This window comes from Mobula hypostoma, chromosome 1, assembly GCF_963921235.1.
Source record: "Mobula hypostoma chromosome 1, sMobHyp1.1, whole genome shotgun sequence".
Classification (NCBI taxonomy): domain Eukaryota; kingdom Metazoa; phylum Chordata; class Chondrichthyes; order Myliobatiformes; family Myliobatidae; genus Mobula; species Mobula hypostoma.
Genome location: NC_086097.1, coordinates 25201889 through 25223645, shown reverse-complemented (window position 1 = coordinate 25223645; position 21757 = coordinate 25201889). Strand labels below are relative to the sequence as shown.

At 41.6% G+C, this 21757-nt stretch overlaps 1 protein-coding gene across 6 annotated transcripts in view; it reads left to right on the top strand.

Moving 5' to 3' along the window:
- The window catches only part of LOC134344680 (centrosomal protein of 128 kDa), a 664526-nt gene that overhangs the window by 533964 nt on the left and 108805 nt on the right, over positions 1-21757 (top strand). For all 6 annotated transcript variants that reach the window (XM_063044801.1, XM_063044787.1, XM_063044794.1 and 3 more), the window contains one exon: positions 20294-20317. In XM_063044801.1, coding sequence (XP_062900871.1) covers positions 20294-20317 — 24 coding nt within the window. The remainder of the gene's footprint in view (positions 1-20293; positions 20318-21757) is intronic.

Here is a 21757-nt window from a genome sequence, read left to right as displayed (position 1 = left end):
AAGGTATCCCTCAGGATATGTTACTGCATGGTTTCTTTGTCCTCTGGGAGATATCATAATGTAAATCAATAACTTTCCTATTCTTCAGTAGGATACCGTTCTGATACTGTCAAATTGAATTAGTGTCGATTGGAATAAAGGTCAGTGTGGATGAGGTGGGTCTTTTATAGATGTAGGTGGAGAATATCCTGACCGGTTGCATCACAACCTGGTATGGAAACACCAGTGCCCAGGAACAGAAAAGTCATTGTAATGAGCCCTCTCTGTCAAAGGCAAAGCCCTTCCCACCATTGTTTTGCAGTAGGGTACATTGCAATACATAGTAAAAATTACTATACGTTACAATAAGAATTATAAAAATAAGTATTACTAAAAGAGAACAGAATAGTGAGGTTGTGTTTGTGGGTTTACGGACCTTTCAGAAATCTGATGACAGAGGGGAAGAAGCTGTTCCTAAACTGTTGAGTGTGTACTTCCTTCCCATTGGTCGTAATGAGAAGAGGGCTTGTTCTGGATGGTGAGGGTCCTTAATGACCTTCTTTGCCATGCTTATATCAGTAATTTAGTGACTGCATGTTTTTCATTGTTGCATTAACAAATTAATCTTTATTACATTTTCCCTCAAAGAGGTGGTGAGTGGACGTTTTTTGATCATAACTGTACAATGTATTTGTCCTTTGGCCCTGAAATTTAGCTTAAATTGATAAATTGTTTTATTATTATCACATGTATGAGGTACACTGAAAAACTTTGTCTTACATGCCATCCCTACATATCATTTTATTACAACAGTGCACTGAAGTAGTATAAAGGAAAGTACTAACAGAATGCAGAATAAAATGTTACTGTTACAGAGAAAGTGCAGTGCATACAGACAAAGGGTGCAAGATTATAACAAGGTAGATTGTGGTTAAGAGTCCATTTTATCACACTAGGGGACTATTTAATGCTCTTACAATGGAGGAATAGAAGATGTGTCTGAGCCTGGTGGTAGGTGCTTTCATGCTTCTTTATCTTCTGCCTGATGGGAGGGGGAGAAGAGAGAATATTCATTGTGGAGGAGGACTTTGATTATTTTTAACTACTTTACTGAGGCAGCGAGAAGTATAGACAGAGTGCATGAAGGGGAGGCTGGTTTTCGTGATGTGCTGAGCTGTGTCCACAACTCTCTATTGTTTCTTGAGGTCACGGGCAGAGGTAATACCGTACCTAACTGCAATACATCTGGTTAGAATACTTCATGTGCTGCATCTGTAAAAATTGGTAACAGTAGGAATATTATTAAGCTATAGAATATGCCATCAAAATGTTTAATGTTCCTAGGTTTCCCTTTGACATGTAGATATAATCCATCCTTTACTTGCTCCTATTCTTCCAAGGTCATGGTGAATAATTTGTGTCAAAGGATTTTAGAATGAAAACAATTCAAATTTTGAAAAACCACACTTGGAGTATTATGTGCAGTTTTGGGCTCCTTATTTTGGAAAGGATATACTGACATTGGAGAGACTTCAGAGAAGATTCACGAGAATGATTTCAGGAATGAATGGGTTATCATATGAGGAACGTCTGGCAGCTCCTGGGCTGTATTCCCTGGAGTTCAGGACAATGAGGAGGGATCTCAGAAACATTCCGAATGTTAAAAGGCCTGAATAGATTAGATATGGCAAAGCTATTTCCCATGGTAGGGGATTCTAGGAGAAGAGGGCACGACTTCAGAATTGAAGGGCGTTCTTTTAGAACTGAGATGCAGAGAAATTACTTTAGTCAGAGGGTGGTAAATCTGTGGAATTTGTTGCCACGAGTGGTTGTGGCGGCCAAGTCATTGGGTGTATTTAAGGCAGAGATAGATAGGTTCTTGCTTAGCCTGGACATCAAAGAGTATGAGGTGAAGGCAGGGGAGTGGGGATGACTGGAAAAATTGGATCAGCCCATGACTGAATGGCAGCACAGACTCGATGGGCCGAGTGACCTACTTCTGCTCCTGTGTCTTATGGTTAAATTAAATAGCCCAAGAGAAGATTGCCTACTTTCTTACTCTTCAAATCATATGCTGTTTCGTTGTTAACTGATGGTGTTGCCATCGACAGGTATCCAGGATTTGTTGGACCTGACCAAGATCTTGAAGTGTCCACCAAATCCATTGAACTCAATCCTAAAATTAATTATTGTGTTTGTACCGTGCAAAAGACTTTTAGAGAGAAAAACAGAATGGTCCTACATTTATAGAGCATCTTTTGGATTTAAGAAGGTTGAAGTTACCTTACAGTTAGTGAAGTACTCTAAAAGTGTAGTTAATGTTGTAAGACCATCAGCTAATTTGCAAACAACAGGGACTCAGAAACAGGAATGAGATGATGATCACATTATCCATTTTAGTAATGTTGATGGCCAGGATACTGAGAAAAATTTCCATGCTTTACTTAAAATGGTGCCACGGGATCAAAGTGTTGATGTAATCTAAATTTGGTTTCTCATTGAAAGATGGTAACTACAACATCACAAAACTCTCTCAATCTAACACTTACTGTGTCAGGTTCAGTTTGTGATGCCATAGCCATAGCCACGAGTCATAAAATTCTTTGTTTGGGGCCCACTCCAGTTTTACGTGTAAATTTCTAACCTGATAGTCCAGTGAGATATTGCATTGTCAATGGATCAATTCCAACAATGAGTTGCTGTCCCATCTGTTTCTGCAGATGGATGTAATTGCTCTAGTGGCACTATTTTTTTAGAGAGATACAGCACAGAAACAGGCACTTCAGCCCTATTACGTGTAACCAATTAACCTACGTCAGTAATGTGGGAGGAAACCGGAGCACCTGGAGGAAACCTGTGCATTCACAGGGAGAATATGCAAGCTCCTGATAGACAATGGTGGCAAAAGAACAGGGTAGTTACCATTATCCAATACTTATCCCTGAGTCATTATTGATTAAAATAAACAGATTATCCACTCATACTCACATCGTTTGAGCAAATTAGATACTACATTTCCTACACTACAACAGGTGACTATTGTTCAAGAGGTACCTCGGTGGTTGTCAAGTACCATGGGATATTTTGAAAGAGAAGTGAAAATCCCATTAGAAATGCCTTTCTCTAGAAGCGTCAGTCCAGATTATTGTTTAAATAATTGGATAGGGTTTTGATTTCAGATTCAGATTATCACATGTAGATGAAAACATACAATGAAATGCGTCATTTGCATTAACAACCAACACACCCTAGGATGTGCCCGCAAGTGTCACCATACTTTCTGGCACCAAAATTGCATGCCCACAATATTCATTAGAACAACATAGACAACAACAATATAAACAGGACAAAATAAGGCAACATCCAAACAAGCCCCCTTCCCACCCTCCTGTACACCAACCCCCTCATATATATACATACAGGCCTCCACCCCAGGACAGGCCAACTCCAGTCCTCCAGCCCTTGACCCCAGAGTCTGAGACTTGCAGACATCGTGCCTCCTTTCTCCAGTCCCTGGTCCAGATTTGCAGACCTGACATTTGGGCCTCTACCTCCAGGCTTGTTAGGCTCTGGATTTCAGCCTCTGGCTTTGCTCTCTGTATTAAGTCTAGGCTGTTCTGACTTGGAGTTAGAATGTTCTTTTTTCACCGAGCAAAAGCAGGCACTTTAGTTGAGGGGTTAAGCTTTCAAGAATTGAAATTCAGCCAAAGAAAAACACAGATCAAATGCATTATTAATGGACTTCCTTCTGGGAGGCTCCTTAATGCCTGCAAATTATATACAATGTCCCGGAAATTGATTTTTTTGCGAGCGAGCGAGCGAGAATGCATGAGAGAGAGCGAGAGAGCGAGCAAGCGAGCGCGAGAGCAAGCAAGCAAGCGTGAGAGAGTGAGCGCAAGAGTGTGAAAGCAAGCGCGAGAGAGCGAGCGCGAGTGAGAGCGACCACGAGAGAGAGAGTGTGAGAGTGAGAAAGCAAGCGCGAGAGAGAGTGAGAGTGAGAAAGCAAGCACGCGAGACCAAGAGCGAGAGCGAGAGAGTTCCAAAAAAAGTCAGAGTGGCAGAGTGTTCCCAAAAAAATATAAAACGTACGTCACCCCAGACTACACTAAAGTGTACCCCTGCCTAATAGGGGTCAAAAATAATGACAGTGTTGCTCGCTGTGCTATTTGTAACAATGACTTTTCTATTGCCCATGGTGGGTTAAGACTGGAAAAGACATGTTGAGGTGAATTTAACAGGTGTCATTCGTTCATTAGCATAGCTAACTTTATTTAAACTAGCTGGCTAGCTGCTAAGGAGCTACTCTATTGCAGATATCCCACCTCTCCCAGAAGTTTCAGGAGTCTCCCGCAAATTGATGGTGCTACCTCCCTGAAATGAGTTTTTGTAGGGTGGGATGTCTGCACTAATATGATGGACTGATACCGAGGCTTGGACCTACTCTGGGCTGCTCTGTCATTTGGATCTAAGGACTCATTTTGGTTTGGAATGTTGTTGTTCACTTCTATTGTCTGCATGATTTGTGTGTTTTATCCCCTTTCTCTGCCCATCGGGTGTTGGTCTTTATTTTTTTTAATGGGTTTCTTTCAGGTTTCTCGCTTTGTGGCTGCTTGTAAGCAAACAACTCTCAGAGCTGTATAATTTATACATTCTTTGATAATGAATGTACTTTGAGATCTTTGAATATTCCAGATTTAGATTCATTTATTTATCACATGTACATTGAAACACACAGTGAAGTGTGTCACTTGCATTAACAACCAACACAACCTAAGGAAGATCTGGGGACAGCCAGCAAGTGTCTCACGCATTCTAGCGCCAACGTAGCAATGTTTGTCAGAACAACACAGAACACAACAAAACAGAGCACAACAAGCAACAAAACAACAATAGCCCCAGGATAGGTTGTCTCTGGCCTCCAGCCTCCAGTGGACTTGGACTCGCAGAAAACGGGCCTTCGACTTCCCCAGTGGACTTGAATACTTAGGGCTGTGGCCTTTGGGCCTCGACTTCCAGACTTCTGATAGATCTTTGGGCTTCGATCTTCAGTATCGACACCAGGACATGCCAGTGATGATGAATAAGGACCCAGAACACCGGGCCTCAAACTCTGGACTCACCAATGATGCAGGGGTTCACCTGCTCTCTGTTTATTTAATTAAACTGTATTCTGGCTGATTTCAAACAGTAGATTCTTCTAGTACAGAAAATCTCCTTCTCAAGTAAATCACCATGTTGGATACATCCCAAGGGGGAGGGTTTCTCAGTTCAAGTTCAATGTTGTCATTGGCATGGATGCAGGGTTTAACTGCCTTGAAAACTAACTTTTGCACTGGCAGCACAGTATATTGAAAGATGAGGACTATTATTAGGTAACATAAACATATATTAATCATACATGACATACAGTGCTACCTTAAATGCAAAAGTGTTTATATACAGCCTCTTCCACCTTCATCCCTCTCCCTTTCCAGAACTCCTTGCAGGTTGGAGGCTTCCTTATCATTGTAACTCCTTGACATATGAAGGCTGAGATACTCCTCTCACCTCTTCAGAGTTACAGAGTGATGCAGCATAGAAATCGGCCTGACCAAGATCCTCATCTAAGTTGTTTCTATCTGTCCGTGTTTGGCTCATAAACATTTCCTATCCATGTACCTGTTCAAGTACTTTTTAAATGTTGTTAATGTACCTGCCTCAACTGGCAGCTCATTTCATAGATGGACCACCCTCAGGGTAAAAGAGTTGCCCCTCAGTTTCCTACTAAATCTCTCCCCTTGAACTGAATCTCCCCTAGCTCTTGATTCCCCAACCCTGGGAAAAAGACTGTGTGTATTTACCTTATATATACACCTTGTGATTTTATACATCCCTGTAAGGTCACCCTCAATTTCTTCTATGCTCCAATGAAAATAGTTCCAGTGTAAACCTTCTCTGCATGCTTCCAGTTTATTGCTTTAATGGTGTGTAATGAATACACCACAGTTGTCACAGACTTTATAACTTTATAACAGTCATAGACAACTGTGTCCCCACAAAATCATTCAGAGTCTTCCCCAACCAGAAGACCTGGATGAACCATCAGATCTGCAATACACTGAGAGCCAGGTCAGAGACATTCAAGTCTGGTGATCAAAAAATGTTACAAGAGGTCCAGGTACGATCTCTGGAAAGCCATCTCACTGGTGAAGTGGCAATTCCGGACTGAACTTGAATCAATGAGGGATGCTCTACACTTGCGATAGGGTTTGAATGCTATCACCTGCAGCATGGGTACATGGAGCTTAGAAAAACAGAGGGCTATGCACTAGGGAAGTTCTAGGCAGTTTCTATTGTGCGCTGTAGATTTCTACGTTCTACGTGCCTCTTATAAAGTAAAATCAAGCGACATAGGTGACAACAGGGCTTCACTTCCAGATGAGCTCGACGAAGGGTCTCGGCCTGAAACGTCGACTGTACCTCTTCCTAGAGATGCTGCCTGGCCTGCTGTGTTCACCAGCAACTTTGATGTGTGTTGCTTGAATTTCCAGCATCTGCAGAATTCCTGTTGTTTGTGTTGTTTGATGTCTTCTGTGCTCGCTTTGACCATCAAAATTTGGAGGAACCATCATGAACTCCAACAGCCCCTGATGATCCTGTGGTTTCTGTCCCTGAGACCAACGTGAAAGCATTCTTCAGGAGGGTGAACCTGTGGGAGAGTCCGGCCCAGATGGAGTACTTGGCCGGGTATTAAAGACCTGTGCTGATCAACTGGCTGAAGTGTTCACTGAAATGTTTAACCTCTTGCTTCAGCAGTCTGAGGTACCCACCTGCTTCAAGCAGGCTTCAGTTACAGCGGTGCCGAAGAAGAACATGGTAACTTGCCTCAATGACTGTTGTCCAGTAGCTCTTACATCCACAGTGGTGAAGTGTTTTAAGAGGTTGCTGATGAAACACGTCGACTCTTGCCTGAGAAGCAACTTGGATCCACTCCAGTTTGTCCACCAGCATAACAGATCCACAACAGATGCCATTTCATTGGCTCTTCACTCAACCCTAGAACACCTTGACAGCAAAGATATGTGCATCAGAATTCCCTTTATCGACTACCGCTTGGCATTCAATACTATCATCCCCTCAAAACTGATCAATAAACTTCAAGGCATTGGCCTCAATACCTCCTTGTGCAACTGGATCCTCGATTTCCTTACTTGTAGACCCCAGTCAGTTGGGATTTGCAACAACATCTCCTTCACAATCTCCATCAGCACGGGTGCACCACATGGCTGTGTGCTTAGCCCACTACTCTACTTGTTTTACATTTATGACTGTATGGCTAAGCACAGCTCTAATGCCACATTCAAATTTGCTGACGACACCACTGCTGTAGGCCAAATCAAAGGTGGTGATGAATCAACATAGAGGGTGGAGATTGAAAATCTGGCTAAGTGGTGCCATAACAACAACCTCTTACTCAATGTCAGCAAGACCAAGGAACTGATTATTGACTTCAGGAGCTAGAGTCTTTGGTGACATTCTAAATCTCCCCAAACTCCTAATGAAATATAGCTGCTGGCTTGCCTTCTTCATAATTGCATCAATATGTTGGGCCAGAATAGATGTTAAGTCTGTGCATTTTCCTGATGTCCATTGTGTGTTCAAATAATTTGTTCCACTGGTTTCATATATTGTCCTCTTGGTTGCTTCTAATCCCTTTGAACAAAAATGTGTAACAAAAATATAGACATTATATTCTGTTCTTTAGCACTTCCTTGGAGATAGAGAGTTCTTTTTATAAGTGACAAACAATAATGTTATAAAAAAGAAAGCCGTTAAGCCACATCTGTTAGATTGGACTTTGCAAGTAATCCCATTTGCACATAGAATCATAGAATAATATGATGTTCATATTTACTAATGACAGAAGAAAATCACATTGGCTTATTAAAGGCTCATAAAGAAATCCTACTTCCTCACTAATTTTCTTTGTAACCAGTGCTCCCAAACATTTCCGTCAACTCACCCTAGATTCTTCAAATCTACCTACCTAGGGGCAACTTAAAAAGGCCAATAAATGTACTAATCTGCACATCCGTGAGGAAAGGCCATGCAGAGAGAACCTCATAGGTCAGGACTGATCACTGTCGATCAGCAGCTCTCGTAGCAACAGCACGTGCAAAGAAAGTATCTAGAGATGCTTTGGTACTTAAATGAACAACGAACGTTGTATAGGTTTTTCCATTCTTGGGCATTGGTGTTTTCAAACGGGCCATGAGATCTTCAGCCAGGATACTCTCCACTGTGCATCTATAAAAGATCATCAAAGTTTTAGATGGAATGCCAAATCTTTGCAAATTTCTAAGAAAGTAGAGGTGTTGCCATGCCTTCTTTGTAATGGCACTTGTATGCTGGTCCCAGGACAGATCCTCTCATATGATAATGACAAGGAATTTAAAGTTACTGACCCTCTCCACCTCCAATCCCCTAATGAAGCCACCAAGATGGATGAGAGCATAAAAGGAATGATGTTACCAGGCAGTGGAGGGACCCACAGCTCTGTCTATGCCCCTCATAATTTCATATATATTAGGTGTCCCCTCAGACCCCTCCACTCCAAGCCTATCCAGTCTCAATGATGTCCTTCTTATAGCATAGTGACCACAACAGATCATAGTACCTTGACCCAACTAAGGTTTTATAGAGTTGATCAATGAAATCCATGCAGTTACATCCTTAGGCCTGTATAATGAAGGCCAGCATCTCATATATTCTCTTTCCTGCAGTATCTGTCGGTGTTGCCACCTTTCTCTGGACATGCGCCAAACTCTCTACCGTTGTATTCTTACTTGACTTCCAAAGTGCATCACATCACATTAACTGAGGCTAAATTATATCTACTATTGCTCTGCTCAATTTACCAGATGATCAACATCATTCTGTAACTTAAGACTATCCTCCTCACTGTCAACAATACCAACGCTTTTTGTATGATCTTCTAAACCAGCCTCCTAGTTCCACGTTCAAAATAATAGAATACATGATAAACAAAAGGGTTCCTGGCACTGATCCCTGTGGTACACTGCTAATCACAAGCTTCCAATCACAGAAGCAAACCTTCTCCATCACCCTCTGACATCCAAGCCAACTTTGGATCCATTTTGCTAATTGTGAAGGGCTCTAATCTTATTGGACTAACTTTCCATGTAGCATCTTACAGAAAATAGAAGAGTGCAGCACAGGAACAGACCATTCTGCCTACAGTGTTGTGGCAAACCAGCTAAAAAACAAATCAAATACAACCAAACACTAATTCCTCCTACCTACATCATATCCCTATCCCTCCATCTTCCTTACATCCATGTGCCTATCCAAACACCTCTTAAAAGCCTCCAATGTAGTTTGCCTGTACCACCATGATTGCCCTTTGGTCCCTAACAGGCCTAATCTTTCATTGCTTGCCTTTCCAGGGTGGTGTAGCAGTCAGTGCAATGTTTTTCAGTGCCAGTTGTAGCTTTGGGGTTCAATTCTTGCTGCTGTCTGTAAGGAGCTTTTACGTTTTCCCCTGGCCATGTGGGTTTCCTGTGAGTGCTGTGGTTTCTTCCCACTTTCCAAAAGATGTACAGTTAGGGTTAGTAAATTGTGGGGCCACTGCACTGGTGTCGAAAGCACAGAGGCACTTATAGTCATAGTCATACTTTATTGACCCTCGGGGGAAATTGGTTTGCATTACAGTTGCACCATAAATAATAAATAGTAATAGAACCATAAACAGTTAAACAGTAATATGTAAATTATGCCAGTAAATTATGAAATAAGTCCAGGACCAGCCTATCGGCACAGGGTGTCTGACCCTCCAAGGGAGGAGTTGTAAAGTTTGATGGCCACAGGCAGGAATGACTTCCTATGATGCTCTGTGCTGCATCTCGGTGGAATGAGTCTCTGGCTAAATGTACTCCTGTGCCCACCCAGTACATTATGTAGTGGATGGGAGACATTGACCAAGATGGCATGCAACTTAGACAGCATCCTCTTTTCAGACACCACCGTCAGAGAGTCCAGTTCCATTCCCACAACATCACTGGCCTTACTAATGAGTTTATTGATTCTGTTGGTGTCTGCCACCCTCAGCTGCTGCCCCAGCACACAACAGCAAACATGATAGCACTGGCCACTACAGACTCATAGAACATCCTCAGCATCGTCCAGCAGACGTTAAAGGACCTCAGTCTTCTCAGGAAGTAGAGACAGCTCTGACCCTTCTTGTAGACAGCCTCAGTGTTCCTTGACCAGTCCAGTTTATTGTCAATTTGTATCCCCAGGTATTTGTAATTGTCCACCATGTCCACACTGACCCCCTGGATGGAAACAGGTGTCACCAGTACCTTAGCTCTCCTCAGGTCTACCACCAGCTGCTTAGTCTTTTTCACATTAAGCTGCAGACAATTCTGCTCACACCATGTGACAAAGTTTCCTACAGTAGCTCTGTACTCAACCTCATCTCCCTTGCTGATGTATCCAACTATGGCAGAGTCATCCGAAAACTTCTGAAGATGACAAGACTCTATGCAGTAGTTGAAGTCCGAGGTGTAAATGGTGAAGAGAAAGGGAGACAAGACAGTTTCCTGTGGAGCCCCGGTGCTGCTGATCACTCTGTCAGACACACAGTGTTGCAAGCACACGTACTGTGGTCTGCCAGTCAGGTAATCAAGAATCCATGACACCAGGGAAACATCCACCTGCATCGCTGTCAGCTTCTCCTCCAGCAGAGCAGGGCGGATGGTGTTGAACGCACTGGAGAAGTCAAAAAACATGACCCTCACAATGCTCGCTGGCTTGTCCAGGTGGGCGTAGATACGGTTCAGCAGGTAGACGATGGCATTCTCAACTCCTAGTCGGGGCTGGTAGGCGAACTGGAGGGGATATAAGTGTGGCCTGACCATAGGCTGGAGCAGCTCCCGAACAAGTCTCTCCAGGGTCTTCATGATGTGGGAGGTCAATGCCACCGGTCTGTAGTCATTGAGGCCGCTGGGGTGCGGCGTCTTCGGCACAGGGACGAGGCAGGACGTTTTCCACAGTACAGGAACCCTCTGGAGCCTCAGGCTCAGGTTGAATACATGGAGAAGTACTCCACATAGCTGAGGGGCACAGGCTTTGAGCACCCTGGTACTGACACCATCCGGTCCTGCAGCTTTGCTTGGGTTGAGACGTGTCAGCGGTCTTCTCACCTGTTCAGCCGTGAAGCCCACTGTGGTGGTTTTGTGTGGGGGAGGGGTATAGTCATGAGAGCAGGGTGGGGGACTTGCAGGATGCCCAACACAATCTTCACTGAAAACTAAAAAACAGGAAATGCTGAAAACCTCAACAGATCAGGCAGCATCTTTGGGAAGAGAAGCAGTTAGCACTTGTGTCTGTGACCCTTCAGTATGAGTGAATTAAAAGTTGATATGTGTAAAGTGTACAATACTCAGTAGGACATTGTCCCTAAGTTTGCCAAACATTTTGTTTTGGAGACTTCCTCTCTTCAAGTTGGAATTGGAATTGCTTGATTATTGTCACATGTAATGAGGTACAGTGAAAAACCCATCTAGCATACTTTTCATACACATCAAAAAAACAATAAAAGAGTGCAAAATAAAGTGTAACAGCTACAGAGAAAGTGCAGTGCAGGCAGACAATAGGTATAAAGTTACAATGAGGTGGATTGTGAAGTCAGGAGTCCACCTTGTGCCAGAGAACCATTCAATAATCTCATAACAGTAAGGTAAAGGTGTCTAATTGGTTGAGCTTGCTTGTTCTAATTAGACAACACTTTCCCTACCATGACAGGACAATACAAGGCAAACTGGATGTAGCCTGTCTTTTTTTTTGTATGCAGGCAGGGGAATGAGCTAAAGACTAGGAGTTTTTTATGTAGGTTAAAGTGGGAAAAATCTTCAGAGGATTGTAAACTCAGCCAGCTCCATCTGGGCACTAGCCTCCCCAGCATCGAGGACATCTTCAAAAAGTGTTGCCTCATTATTCAGAACTCTCTTCACTCATGACATGCCTCTTCTCATTGCTACCATCAGGGAGGAAGTACAGGAGCCTGAAGACACACACTCAACAGACAATCAACCAACCCATGAACACTACATCACTAATTTTGGCTCTCTTTTTGCACTATATCCAGGTATACACTCAGTGGCCACTTTATTAGATACCTCCTGCACCTTGGTCTTTTGCTGGTATAGAGATCACTCGAACTGTACATCTTTTGCTGCCAGTGATACTAAACCTAATTCTGATTCTGATTCTCAACAACTATGGATTGTGGGGACAGGAAGAAACGAAACCTCAGCATCCATCCTCACTCTCTGCACCTACCCTTCCCACTACCCCTGTGATTACGAAGGCCACTGATGCTTCTAACTATACTTGTTACTGAAAATTAGTAACTTGGCTGAGGCTCAATCTGGGCCCATCAATCACCATTTCTGAAAGGAGTGGAGAAGGAAAACCAGGTTAGCAGATGGAAATTTCACTTTTGCTCCTAACCAATCCACTGGGACAATGAGCCTATTAAATTTATCACTGTCACCAGGACATTATATTAAATTAAATGAAGATGAAGGTGAGTTTGAGTGTCCAGCTGTAGTTTCCCCAGCTAACCCATATTTAAGCATGCACATCTATAGTGAATATGTATCAATGCACAAAATCCTAACCCAGCAGCAATTTGAGCCAAACATTTCAGATTAATCAGCATCAGTAACTTAATTGCAAAATAATTTGTCATCTATGTCGTCATGCTAAATGGAGTTAAGTCCTATCGGTTTACAGTTCAGGTGACCCGAGTTCTATTCCCGACATTGCTTTTAAGGAACTTGTACGTTCTCTCTGTGACCGCATGGGTTTCCTCTGGGTGCTTCAGCTTCCTCCCACAATCCAGGGATATACAGGTTTGTAGGTTAATTGGTTGTTGTAAATTGTTCTGCAATTAGGCTAGTGTTAAATTGGTGGGTTGCTGGACGGCGTGGCTCGACGGGCTCGAAGGGCCTATTCAGTGCTGTATCTCAATAAATAAATCTAACTCTCTCACCATAGGCTCATAATGAGTTAGCTATTGCTGTGAATTCAAACTAACAGCAACGTAACTCGACAAAGCATGGGAATGATGATGAAAGAGGTCATTTCCATTAAATAAGTCCAGGGTAAATATGATTTTGGGTATATAGAAACATAAAAGTTTGAATGTTCCTACCAAGGGAAAACACAGCCAGTTACTGTATGAACACTGAACCAAACGCAAATTTACTGTTCGCTAGTTCACACCAGTATAAACTTAGAACAAAATTGTATTCATTAGGTACCACTGCTATCTCCTCTGCTTCCATACACACTTTTCCAATGTCACACTTGATTGTCCTGTTCTCTCATGCCTTATCCTCTTGCTCTTCGCATACTTGTAGAACACCTTGGGGTTTTCTTTAATCCTACTCACCAAAGCTTTCTCATGGCCCCTTCTGGCTCTCCTAATTTCATTCTTAAGCACCTTCCTGCTAGTATTATAATTTTCTAGATCTCTATCATTACCTAGTCTTTTGAATCTTCATAAGCTTTTCTTTTCTTCTTGACTAGATTTTCAACAGCTTTTGTACACCACGGTTCCTGTACCCTACTATCCTTTCCGTCTTATTGGAACGTACCCAAGCAGAACACCACGCAAGTATCCCCTGAACATTTGCCACATTCCTGCCATATATTTCTCTGAGAACATCTGTTCCCAATTTATGCTTCCAAGTTCCAGCCTGATAGCTTCATATTTCCCCTGACTCCAATTAAACGCTTTCCTAACTTGTCTGTTCCTATCCCTTTCCAGTGTAATGATAAAGGAGATAATCGTTGTAGCTCATTGTTGCTTAATCAATCCAGTTTACTTCATACATCAAAGTTGCTGGTGAACGCAGCAGGCCAAGCAGTATCTATAGGAAGAGGCGCAGTCGACGTTTCAGGCCGAGACCCTTCGTCAGGAAACGTCGACTGCGCCTCTTCCTATAGATGCTGCTTGGCCTGCTGCGTTCACCAGCAACTTTGATGTATGTTGCTTGAATTTCCAGCATCTGCAGAATTCCTGTTGTTTCCAATTTACTTCACTTCGTTTAGTCACAACATGAAATGGTTTTGCACTGAAGAACCTGTCCCAAGAAACAAATTTTCACGCAATATCCCAAGGAAAAAGGTCAAACTTTCTTTAGTGTCATGTGCTAACTAAAAGTTATCTGTCCTTCCAAATAGTTCTGTGAACGTTTCACCGTGTTCATATCTAATGTTCGTTGACTATTTCCATTCTCCTTCTTCGATCCCACGCTCTCCCTTGAAAAGGAATAAAATGTCTCCTTGTCATTTTCCCACGCTCTCTCTGGATTGTTCCCAAGACAAATCCTATTGGCTGATTTAACAAGCTTAACTTATCAATCACTGAATTTTTACTTTAAACAGCAGAAATGAAATATTCGTTTGTATAATGAAATTAAAAGAATACTTAGCATAGTTTGAGAAAGTCTGAAGAAAATAAAATACCCACAGCATAAATGTATTAATAACATAAAGCATGGTCTTAAGACTATAAGATCATAAGCTATAGGAGTAGAATTAGGCTATTTGGCCCATTAAATCTGCTCCGCCATTTCATCATAGCTGATGCGTTTTTTTTCTCAGCCCTGATCTCCTGCCTTTTGTCCGTATCCCTTCATGCCCTGACTAATCAAGAACCTATCAACCTCTCTCTTAAATATATATAAAGACTTGGTCTCCACAGTTGCCTGTGGCAACAAATTCCACAGATTCATTACTCTTTGGCTAAAGAAATTCCTCCTCATCTCTGTTCTAAAAGGACATCCGTCTATTCTGAGGCTGTGTCCTCTGGTCTTAGACACTCTCACCATAGGAAACATCCTTTCCACATCCACTCTTGCAAAGGCTTTCACCATTCAATAGGTTTCAATGTAGGTTTTAACCCCTCATTCTTCTGAATTCTAGTGAATACAGGTCCAGAGCCATTAAATGGTCATTTAATCCTGGAATCATTTTTGTGAACCTCCTTTGAACTCTCTCCATTTTCAGCACATCCTTTCTAAGATGTGTAAGGGCACAGAGCTGCTCACAATACTCCAAGTGAGGCCTCACCAGTGCTTTATAAAGTCTGAACATTACATCCTTGCTTTTATATTGTAGTCCTCTTGAAATGAATATTAACATCACATTTACCTTCCTCGCCATAGACTCAACCTGCAAATTAACCTTTAGGGAATCCTGCACAAGGACTCCCAAATCCCTTTGTGCCTCAGATTTTTGTATTTTCTCTCCAAGTCAACCCTTTCATTTCTTCTACTAAAGTGCATGACTATATCCTTCCCAACACCGTATTCCATCTGCTACTTCCTTGCCCATTCTCCTAATCTGTCCAAGTACTTTGTAGCCTCTCTACTTCCTCAAAACTTCCTACCCCTCCACCTACCTTTGTATCATCTACAAACCTTGCCATCAGTTCCATCATCTAAATCATTGACATATAATGTAAAGAGAATAGGTCCCAAAGCAGTCCTTTGTGGAACACCACTAGTCACTGGCAGCTAACCAGAAAAGGCTCCCTTTATTCCCAGTCCCCAGTCTTTGCCTCCTGCCAATCAGCCACTGCTTTGTCCATGTTAGGATCTTTCCTGTAATACCATGGACTCGTAGTTTCTTAAGCAAACTCATGTGGCACCTTGTCAAAGGCCTTCTGGAAAATCTAAGTACACAACATCAACCTATTCTACTTTGTCTATCCTGTTTGTTATTTCTTCAAAGAATTCCAACTGATTTGTTAGGCAGGATTTTCCCATGAGGAAACAATACTGACTACGTCCCATTTTATCCTGTGCCTCCAAGTACCCTGAGACCTCATTCTTAATAATTTACTCCAACATCTTCCCAACCACTGAGGTCAGACTGACAGGCATATAATTTCCTTTCTGCTGCCGTTCTCCTTTCTTGAAGAGTAGAATGACATTTGCAATTTTCCAGACTTCTGGAACCATTCCAGAATCTAATGATTCTTGAAAGATCATTACTAATGCCTCCACAATTTCTTCAGCTACTTCTCTCAGAACCCTGGGGTGTACACCATCTAATCCAAGTGGCTTATATCCCTTCAGACTTTTCAGTTTTCCAAGAAATTTCTCCCTAGTAATGGCAACTTCACACACTTCATGACTCCTAAGACCTGGAACTTCCAGCATACTGCCAGTGTCTTCCACTGTGAAGACTGATGCAAAATACTTATTCAGTTCATCTGCCATTTCCTTGTCTCCCATTACTACCTCTCCAGCATCAGTTTCCAGCGGTCCAATATCCACTCTCGCCTCTCTTATACACTTTATGCATCTGAAGAAACTTTTGGTATCCTCTTTAATATTACTGGCTAGCTTACTTTCATATTCTATCTTTACCTTCTTATGACTTATTAGTTGTCTTCTGTTGGTTTGTAAAAGCTTGCCAATCTTTTAACTTCAAGAAATTGGTGGTAGCAGAACATTGCATTCGCAATGGCCATAGGATTGACTTGATGCCACAAAACTACTGTGCAGTGCCATTGGTTTTTGGGACAGCCTCGTGAAGGAAGCCATTGAAGTAAAGCTAGAGGAAAAGGATTTTAACAAAGCCAAAGGCCTTGCTGTAAATAAAAACTAGAATTTGATTGTAAACAAGGTGGGACAGCGGAGACCTGGTTTAATGGGGACTAGCCAATCAGGAGGGACGGACGACGGGGATATTAATTCCACTTGATTAGACATGCCCAGGAATCTTCACTGATGACAATGGCAAAGTTTGTCATCGAAACTTCAGTTAAAATCGATACCTGTACCTGACTGAAAGCCCGAGAAGAGTTTGTTCATCAACTATAGAAGTAATCAAAAGTGGGTACTCAGAAAGATTAAGGACAGAACTGGACCACTCTCCGACACAGTAGAGATTGCATCTGATGTCATCTGGAGACATCACGTCGATCAGTAGAGGAGAGCAGTGTCAATTGTTGGAGAAGAAAAGTGGCTACCGCTGTCAGAACCACTTATTGCAGTCTCTGAGTCAGTTCCTACAATCTCATAGTCATAGTCATACTTTATTGATCCCAGGGGAAATTGGTTAATCACCACAGGGGAGGTCCCAGAACCTGAGAATGTTTCATAGCCACAAGACTTACTTGCCAAGCAGAGTGATCCCCCTTGTCAGGAAAGATGCAATCCCACAAGAGTAAGAAATCCTCCACAGTGATTAAATCTTTAGGCCTGAATGGGACAATTTTAAGTTTACAATACTGTGGATGTCTGTACAGTAGGTGTAGTATATGGTATACTGTGTGTATAGCTGAGATACATTCAGTATTAAGTTGGAGTTTATAGCAAAGCAGGGAGGAATGTTGTGTATTTAATATATAAGTAATATTTGAATAATCTTGTGTGTATGTGTGTGTATATTGCTTTGTTCATTTAAATAAGTAATTATGGGTTATATGTAAAAATATGCGAATTGCCTATGTTATCATGCTACCACATGATACATGTGCACCTTGCTTAAAGTAAGCACAAAGTTAGACTCCTATTCCCGGATTCCTATGTTCACCTTTGAATTAGTTTAATCTTCTGAAGTTGCAAAATACAACAGTTTCAATATGAGCTGTTGATTACTACTAGCGATCAATTTTAAGTTCAGTATCAAAGCACTTAAAAACATGTATAACACGTCTGAATTTCTGAGACGAGAGTGTCTCTTGTTCTGTGATGTTCTGCCGAACATAATAGACATGCTATGTGGCATTGGAATGTGTGGCCACACTTGCCCTAGTTTGAGCCTGTGAGTCCAGGCCAGGGACTGGAGATTGGAGGCCAGATGTCTGCAATGGGCCAAGTGCCAGCAAATGGGACTAGCTCTCTGGGAAATAGAGTGGGCAAGGATGAGTTGGGCTGAAGGGTCTATTTTCATGCTGTAAGAATCTGTGACTCCTTGGCTGTCCTTTGATAGCTTCCTGTTTTGGTGTCAGGCATTGCTGGAATGTCACCCAGTACTCTGCATCCATTGGATTAAAAGTCATCTCAGTTGGATTTTGTAAACAACACACACAAAATGGTTGAGGAACTAAGCAGGTCAGGCAGCATCTATGGAGGGAAATGCACAGTTTTGTCTCAAGACCTTGGATGGTACTGCCTCGGCCTGAAATATTGACTATTCATTTCCCTCCATAGATGCACCCTGGGCTGCTGAGTTCCTCCAGAATTTTGAAGCAGTGAAGAAAGTAGAATTCAGAATAAGTAGTGATAGATTATTACAGCGTCTGTCCTGAAATTTGCTTTTGTGTTTTGGAACTGCATATCATGCTAATTCAGCACTTGCCTATATTAAACATAACTGTGATAAGCTGGAACGTGAAAGTGATTCTATTTATAGAAAAGTTTTATAAATTGGCAATAAAATGTAAAGGAAAAATACAATGAGTGCTGGAAATCTAAATCTAAACAGAAAAACCTGGAAGTATGTAGGAGCATCTGTAAAAAGCAGACGGCTTTGGTATGTCTAGAAGCTGTAATATTCTGGGAAACAGTTTAGTATCATAATCACTGGGCCTGAATAAGATGGAAGGAAAACTAGAAGTATCAGTAATTTTGATGGTCATAGCATGACAATATAGGTATTTTAAATTTATTTCTACAAAGATAGAATTGGAAAGGAGAGTAGATGTTATATACTTGCCCTGAATGTTTGTTAGGCCACACTTTTAAAATACCATGCCCACTTCTGAACTCCATACCATGAATTAATATAGTGGCCCCTCAAAAAAATGTGAAAAACGCTGAAGAGGAGGATATCCGAAAATTTACATCATACTTACTAGGGAAAGACTGGGGGGTTAGCTAAAAGAGGTTTTTTAAAAAGTTCACATTAAGTACAAATAGGTTGTTTCTAAGGATGAGCTAGAAGCCAGCCTGTATCACCCAAAGATAACATAGAGAATTAATGTTTTTAACACCTGGAGTGATAAGAATGTGGAACTGCTGAGCGCATGAAATACTTGAACTATGCAGGAGAAGGTAGACAAGCACGGGAGTGGGAAAGGTTGTGCTGAATGAGTGGGTGATAGGAAGAGGAACAGCAAAAATCCTAGTGTGCACAGTGTTCGCAGAGTACCTGATTCTTTGTCATATCTCTAGTTAATTACAAAAATATGGAAATTGGGAGCAAAATGTTATTTCTCAGGATGGGGCAGTTATTGGTGGGAGATCATTTCATAACCACCTCCAGGAATGTGCCGAGCCAGAGACTGTAATCGTGAATATGAACTATTTTTTGTTAGATGAATCAGAAAAGCCATATAAAGGTAGTCAGAAGTGGTATTAGGAAGGCCAGCTGAAGGTAAAAGCCAAGTGTCAAGAGTGTTGATGGCTTTGAATATTTATTCCACAGTCATGTTTAGTTTTGTTCATGTCTGTCAAAGGTTCTACATGGTTCTGCAAAGCATTGCTTCTCACGTATAGTAACATACACAAAATGCTGGAGGAACTCAGCAGGTCGGGCAACATCTATGAGGAGGAAATAAACAGTTGACATTTCGAGCCAAGACCCTTCATCCCATAAGTGAACTGTGTATTCTTCTCCATAGATGCAGCATGAGTTGCTGAGTTCTTCCATCATTTTGAGGCATAGCTTCAAAATTGAGGGACGACCTTTTAGAACAGATGTAAGGAGAAATTTTTTTAGCCAGAGAATAGTGAATCTGTAAAATGCTCTGCCACAGACTGTGGTGGAGGCCAAGTCCATGGGTATATTTAAGGCATAAGTTGATAGTTTCCTGATTGGCCAGGACATTAAAGGCTATGGCGAGAAGGCAGGTGTATGGAGTGGAGTGGGATATGGGATCTGCCATGATGGAAAGGCGGAGCAGGTTTGATGGGCTGAATGGCCTAATTCTGCTGTTATGTCTTATGGTCTTTTGGTCTTATTTTGTGTGTATTGCTCTGGATTCCCAGAATCTGCAGAATCGCTTGTGTTTCTGATTTACTTCTCCTGTACATACTCTGTTTACCTTTTGAAAGTTACTATTGAATCTGCTTCTATCACTCTTTCAGGTAGAATGCTACAAACCATGATTACTCACTTTACTTCAAAAACATAGACTTGTGCTTTCCATCTAAAGATGCTGATAATAACTGTGTACTTTTAGTGTGTCTAATTTTGCTTTAAGTTATAATGGTTTAGTTCATATATAGATGTCAAATATTTAAGAGCAGGTTGGGTGATTCATATTTTCATTTATTTTGTATAGGATCGGATCGCAGATTTGGAAACAGTGAGTACTTTCTCAGAGTGTTTGTCTTTGTGATGTGTGTGTGTGTGTGTGTGTGTGTGTGTGTGTGTGTGTGCGCACGTGTGTGTGTGCACGACGTAGCGGCTATCGCAAATGCTTTACCGCACCTGCAATCGAGATATGATTCCTGCCACTCTGTAGGGAGTTTGTACATTATTCCCATTTCCTCTGGGTGCTCTGGTTTCCTCCCACATTCTGAAGATGTAGGGTTAGGGTCAGCAGGTTGTGGACCTGCTATGTTGGTGCAGGAAGCATGGTGACGCTTGTGGGCATGATCCCTGATATCATTTGATGAAAATGACATATTTAATTGTATGTTTCGATATTTTAATGTACGTGTGACAAATAGAGCAAACCTTTTTCTTTCAAATGTTTTGTGACTGGCCTTTTCATGTAAATAGATGCCTCTTAAATTTGTTCTCTCAGTTTGACCTAAACCCATCTGGGTAGGTTAAAACTAGTTGAAGCTCATTGATTTGCACAATGGAAAACCCCTTTAAAAGTTTATTAAGATTGGCTAAATATTACAAATAAGAATAATATAATAAACTGTACAAACTATCTTGTATGAATGTGATCTGCGTAGCCCAATGATCCTATTACATATTTGCAACTGTAACTTCAACTCGCATGTCAGTATATCTGTCTAACCCAGACTTTGAAGATAATCACATCAGGGATCATGATGTTCAAATAATAGATTCACAGTCATTTTGTTGCAGAGGATAGAAACGGGACCTTTGACTCATCCTGTCCATGCCACCCTCTTTTTGCGATCTTCACTCATCCCTTTTCTCCACCAATCCTGCTAAAGTACTTGTCTAAATGTCTCTTAGAAGCAGTGATTGTCCCTGACTCCACTACCTCCTTTGTCAGAGAGTTCCAGATATCTGTATGTAAAACAAAACTTACAGCTCAGATCCCTTTTAAAACACCTTCCTCTCACCTAAACCATGTTTTTGTTGCCCCTATGATGGGAATGATCATCCTCATTTGTATTGCTCCACACTTTAATTATTATCTATATGTATATTTTCTTCCTCTAGAAGATTTCAAATAGTAATTTGACCCAGCAATCTTTGGAGCAGCTTTTCCCCTTATGTACAGGGGATCAATTCTGCCTATCCCCTCCTTGCAAGTTGCAAAGGCTTGTCCTGACCCCTTGGGTTAGTCACCAGGCCGCAAACAAGGTTACTGAGTCAAATGTACAAAAATTTCACCTACAGCAACTTAGATTGACGCAACCCTGCTTGGATCATACAATCTACAGTATATTCTGTTTACAGCAAAGATACTTATGGTTAAGATGGCGCTACCAAATGCATGTGTCAGCTCATTGATAGTTCAAATGGCAAGAAATTCAACTAAAACATCGCTAAAACTACCTTTTCTGAAGTAAATTTTATTAAATTCTCGCCACAA